Source organism: Otolemur garnettii, unplaced genomic scaffold, assembly GCF_000181295.1.
Source record: "Otolemur garnettii isolate 467f Iridium unplaced genomic scaffold, OtoGar3 scaffold00058, whole genome shotgun sequence".
Classification (NCBI taxonomy): domain Eukaryota; kingdom Metazoa; phylum Chordata; class Mammalia; order Primates; family Galagidae; genus Otolemur; species Otolemur garnettii.
The window spans coordinates 8,762,891-8,768,242 of record NW_003852453.1 but is presented as its reverse complement, the minus strand read 5'-3'; the positions used below and the strand labels follow the sequence as shown (position 1 = coordinate 8,768,242).

General features: G+C 46.6%; 1 protein-coding gene across 1 annotated transcript in view; it reads left to right on the top strand.

Moving 5' to 3' along the window:
• The window catches only part of AMFR (autocrine motility factor receptor), a 35,495-nt gene extending 30,325 nt beyond the window's left edge, over nucleotides 1-5,170 (top strand). Inside the window, exons 11-13 of the mRNA XM_012806867.2 lie at nucleotides 1,322-1,405; nucleotides 2,434-2,618; nucleotides 3,630-5,170. Of these exons, the coding sequence (XP_012662321.1) occupies nucleotides 1,322-1,405; nucleotides 2,434-2,618; nucleotides 3,630-3,777 (417 nt within the window). The 3' untranslated portion in view covers nucleotides 3,778-5,170. The remainder of the gene's footprint in view (nucleotides 1-1,321; nucleotides 1,406-2,433; nucleotides 2,619-3,629) is intronic.
• The last annotated feature ends 182 nt before the right edge of the window (nucleotides 5,171-5,352 follow it).

The following is a 5,352-nucleotide window of genomic DNA, read 5'->3' as shown; positions in this document are numbered from 1 at the left end:
TAAATTGGTAATAAAAAAAAATTAAGCTTTCCCAAGGGGGAAAAAATGTAAATGAATGAGCAACACTGTTTCAATAAAACTTTATTTATAAAAATAGGCAGAAGGGTGAATTTGGCCTTCAGCTAGCTATAGTTTGCCTACAGTTTGCTCTCAGAGATGATGGCATCTGCCCCTAATTGGCTTTGCACATCTGTGTAGTATTCAGTTAGGTACCTTCACATCTATCTGAGGTGGTATTTTTGATTTTTGAAAAGATCAGATTTTCTGGCCTATCACATAACCAAGAATATGTGAAGGTTAATATATTTTAAATGAGTTTTCTGGCAGGACAAAGGAATTTATATATGACCAAGGAATAATCTGTGAAAAATTATTCAGTTTCAGTATTCAAAACTATATGGAAATCTATTAATAAAATTCTAAAACTTGAGACTCTTTAAAGAGGGAGGGTGCAGGGACTCCATCAGATGGGCTGAGATACCAGATGTGGTGCCCCAGTGCTCAGCTGTGTGACCTGGCTGCTGGCTGTGGATTTCCTCAGAAGCAGACCCTGAAACAAGGATTCAGATACAAATAGTGAATTTGGGATGTAATCCCAGAAACCACTGGTAGTAAGTAGGGACTAGGACAGGGAAGGGAATTTGATCAATTAAGAGTTAGTTGTCAAGCAAGTTACCACCTAGGTGACTAAAGGTCCCTCCCACTTGGGGCCTCTGGAATCCAGTGTAGAACAAATTACCCCTCCAGAGAGATGTGAAGCTGGGGTGTTTATACACTAATTCCCGTCATTCACTGGTTGAGGGGTGCCTCTGGGGAGTGGCAAAGTTACCTCTTGCAGCTAGAGAAAGTGCCTAGGCAGGGAAATACAGAAATTAGCCCCCACTGAGAAGATAAGACTCCAGGGATGTGGCCAGACCCCACAGCATCTGTGGCAGTGGTTAACATCTTACATTGGCTAAGAACGAGAAGAACAGCAGCTCCTGTTTCATAGAAAGTTAGAAGGTAATTCTTGGTGCCATCCACAAAGTTGAGTGTCCAGTTAGTGTCGTCCTCTGTTGTCATTGCTCTCTGTCTGGTACGTTTGTGTTACTGAAGGGCAACTATGTTAGCCAGTCACTAAGCCTCCAAGGAGGAACTCTAGGCCTCAGGCCCCTTTTTCTGGCCTTTATTTTTGTAGCATGTTAATTTCTTTGATTTGGTAGACTTTGTTCAAGTTATAGGCTGTTAGGGACCAAAGCTGCTTTTGCACTCCAGGTTTTTCTCTGCATCTATTTAATTTTTGAGTGACGCTGGACTATTTGTGGTGCTGTTTCTCTTTCAGCGGTCAGAGAGCATTAGACCTGCCTTAAACAGTCCTTTGGAAAGGCCAAGCAATGACCAGGAAGAGGGAGAAAGTTCTTCTCAGGTAAGATCAGCCAACTAGCAAGAGTGAGGCCATGGGATTATAGAGGAGTAGTGGGACCCTGGCAATGGTCTTCTTTAGTCCTGATGTTTGGGAAGCTTAGGGCAAGAGTACAAAAGAAGGCTGTGTTCTGTATCCATCTTGGTGTTAAAGATTAACAAGTTAGGCTGTGTCCATGGTGTGGCTCGTGCCTTCACTTCCCTGGGGACGGCTCTCAGGCCCTGTAGGAGAAAGGAACTGTGCTCCCCTAAGCCATCCCTGTCACCTTGAGCTTTAGCGGGAGCCCAAGGTGGGTGCCTGGACCTCCAAACCCAGCTGGGAATGGACTGGCTCGAGTGCTGTAGGGGGTGGAGGTTAAGGAGATCCTCTCCCTGCACCTCCCTGTCCATCTCAGGTCTCCAGGTGCTTGAGTGCACCGTTCCAAAGCCAGACCTCCCAAGCCCGTCAGAGGCAGGGGAAGTGTGCTATCTTGGAAACCACTTTTGGGTCTTGAGGTGGCCATCCTAACAAAAGCAGTCCCTCTGTCTGGAATCCACTCCCCCATATCCTTACCCCTCCAGGGGGCTTCAGCTCCCATTCCTCTTCTGTAATTTCCATTTGCTAAGTCAGTTACCATTCTTTCAGAGCACTTTGTTATGAGTCCAAAAATAAAAACCAAATAATCCTGTCTTTGTGTTTCTGTGTTTTTGGTGTGTGGGCCTTGCTGCATGCGGGCTCGGGGGTCGGGTGGTACTGCCTTCCCCACCAGGGTGTGTCGAGGTTCTTCTGGAAGCAGTGGCTGTCATTAATAAGTGACATAGGGGCTGCTTCCACCTTGCCAATAGGAGATAGTAGAGACTAGTAGGACTTCTTCAAATCTACTGCTAGGCTAAAATTTTCATGTACAGATAAATCTATAGTTGGATTATACATCATTAGAAGACTCCGAGTCCAGGAGAACCTATCCAGGGTGTGCTCTGGGTGCTTGAAGAATCCGCTTAGCGGGGAGGCCTGTGCTCATGCCTGCCTCCTTATTTCCCCGCCTTGTCCAGACTGAGCGTGTGCCACTGGACCTCAGTCCTCGTCTAGAAGAGACACTGGATTTCAGCGAGGTGGAAGTGGAGCCCAGCGAGGTGGAAGACTTTGAGGCTCGGGGAAGCCGCTTCTCCAAGTCCGCTGATGAGAGACAGCGCATGCTGGTTCAGCGTAAGGACGACCTCCTGCAGCAAGCTCGAAAGTGAGTTGGTTCTCCAGTCCCAGTTGGCATAAACCCTACGTCAGATCTCGGGGCTAAAGGCTGTTGTTGGGTTCACATCTCTGTTAAACAGATCTCAGCATTGAGAAGCCATTACATGTCACCTGAAAACTCAGATTACAAGTCTCTTAAAAGAACAAGTGAGTGTGGCAACACTGGGTCCGACTGGTGACTTCCCTTGGGCTGGTGCCGTCACTGTGTCCTCTGGATGTCTTTGGCTATACTTGCGTGGAAAGTGTTTCCATGCCAGCATATTCTGAGTCCTTGCAGATCAGTGGTTCTCAACCTTCCTAGTGCTGCAACCCTTTAATACAGTTCCTTATGTAGTTCCTTTGTGTTTCCCTACCATAAAATTATTTCATTGATACTTCATGACCGTGATTTTGCTACTGTTATGAAATGTAAGTGTCTGATATGCAGGATATATTTAGGTGACCCATGTGAAAGGGGTGACGACCCACAGGTTGAGAATCGCCATTGTAGATTGTAACTGCTCTAAGAAGGAGCTCTGTCAGACCCTTTTGGCAGACTTACAGCTAGAGAAACTGAGGCCTGGAGAGATTAACACTGGCCAGGCCCTGGCTCTCCAGTCCTCTCTCTGGGCCAGTCTGCCTTTCAGCCCAGCATGGTAGCTCTGGCATGTTGTGTCCTATGGATGGATGGAGGGTTTGTTTCCACTCTTGAGGACAAGGCCAGGATTGTATTCATTCGGGTGGGTTTTGTGCCCAGCACAAACTGTGATTGTGGGGACTCTGTCTTGGGAGTGGGGAGGGGATGGGCAGGAGGGGTGTCACTGAACAGCCCACTGACAGGCATCTCCCTGGTGTAAAGGGAACGTCCACTCAGCTCTTGAGGTATAGATGTTTTTTCATGGGCTGGTGCTGAGTGACAACTTCCTGAAGGTGCCTGGAAAATGGAGAAATTTAAAATACAGAAGCATGCCACATGTGGTCCAGAGCTTCACGTCTCTTTCATGTGACTTTCTTTTCATAGGCGTTTCTTAAACAAAAGTTCTGAAGATGACACGGCCTCAGAGAGCTTTCTCCCCTCAGAAGGAGCGTCCTCTGACCCTGTGACCCTGCGTCGAAGGATGCTGGCTGCTGCCGCCGAACGAAGACTTCAGAAGCAGCAGACCTCCTAGCGCTTCCTGGCCTGCCGCAGCCGCTCCTCTGGGGCCCGTGCTGGAGGGAAGAGGCCTGTCCCAGTTCTGCCCGCTGTCGGAGGAGCGGGCTCGACTGCATTGCCGCTGTATAAAGCATGTGGTCTTACAGTGTTTGGACCGCTGACAAATTTAATCCTTCTTTGTAATACTTTCTACGTGACAGTTCTCTTCCCCATAGAAACACTGCACATTTTAACTCTAGGCTTGGTATCTTCTGGCACTGACTGGACTTGTGGGGTGGGGGCGACTCAGGAAGTGGGCAGCTCTGATAACTGCTCTATGCGTAAGTCTCAGCCAAGGCGGTGTCCTGAGTGCCACTCCTGGCAGGAAGAGCAGGAAGAACGTGTGTGGGGAGAGCGCAGCGTGAGCCTGACTCCACACCACGGGCCACATCTGCTGTCAACTGCTTCTGTCCTTGTCGAAGCAAGCAGAATGTGCCAGAGGCCACACCCACGGGCTCTTGGACCCTTGAGCTGGCGGGGTGTCCTGGAAGAACTCTTGATTTGATACCTGGAGCAGAGGAGGAGAGAGCCCAGAGCTGCGGAGTACGCAGAGGTGACCCCTGTCCCGTTACATTTGGGACAGACTTTCTGAGCCCCCAGTCCAAAGCCGGCTTTGTTTCCGTTAACTCTGGTGCTCTTGCATCTCCTGAGTACACTCTGTGTGTCTCTCCGCTCCTCCGCTTTTCCTCTCCATTCCTCCGAATGGGGAAAGGGTCATGCAGCAAGCTTTGGTTTATGGTTTTAATTCCTGGGTCCAGTAAATTAGGCGTTGCCCGAGCCTGTGGGTTTGGTTCTTAGAGAAGATATGGGCCTTGCAAATTGGGAGAGCAAGTTTTGGAGGGCTTTATAGGAGAATAAAAGAAAATTTTTGTATCTTCTCTGGAGCCCTTCATTTTCTTAATTTTATTCCTGTTGGTTTAATGTAGAAAGGTAGGATGTTGAATGCACATGTCTTGGAGCAGACCCAGGTCCCAAATCTTTTCAAATTCTTCACACATTTAACTTTAAGGATTTGAAACATGCAATCATAGGTTACATAGTTGAGTTTTATGTCCCACTGGATTAAGTTCTTTTAATGTTTGGAAACATAGTTTTATGATAGTCCTTTTGGAAAAAATCCAGTATTATCCAAAATTATTGGCAAAATTGAATATTTTACATAACTGAAAGTTTTTAGAATGTTGGAAAGTAATTGAAAAAAGGGTAATAGGTGGATATTTAGGCAGAGGTAATTTATTTCAATAAATCTCTCAAAAGCCTTACCTTGAAATGCTGTTAGTAAATTTCTGTGATTTTTTTTTTAATTTGTTTTGCTGAGAGCATAGCTATTTGTTTTTATTGTAAAATAATAATAATAAAAAGCAAACTCTTCTAGTGTGTTGTGTGTGGCTGGAACTCTAAGGCAGCTTTGTTCAGAGGCGCCATTGTGAAATCACACTTCCACTTTGATGCTGAGCATACCATTTCAGTTGGAGGGTTCTTGTCATCCTTTCTATTGGGGGCTTTTATTTTTTTGTAGCTTTTTATTTGGGGAAGGCAGAAGCAAATTTTT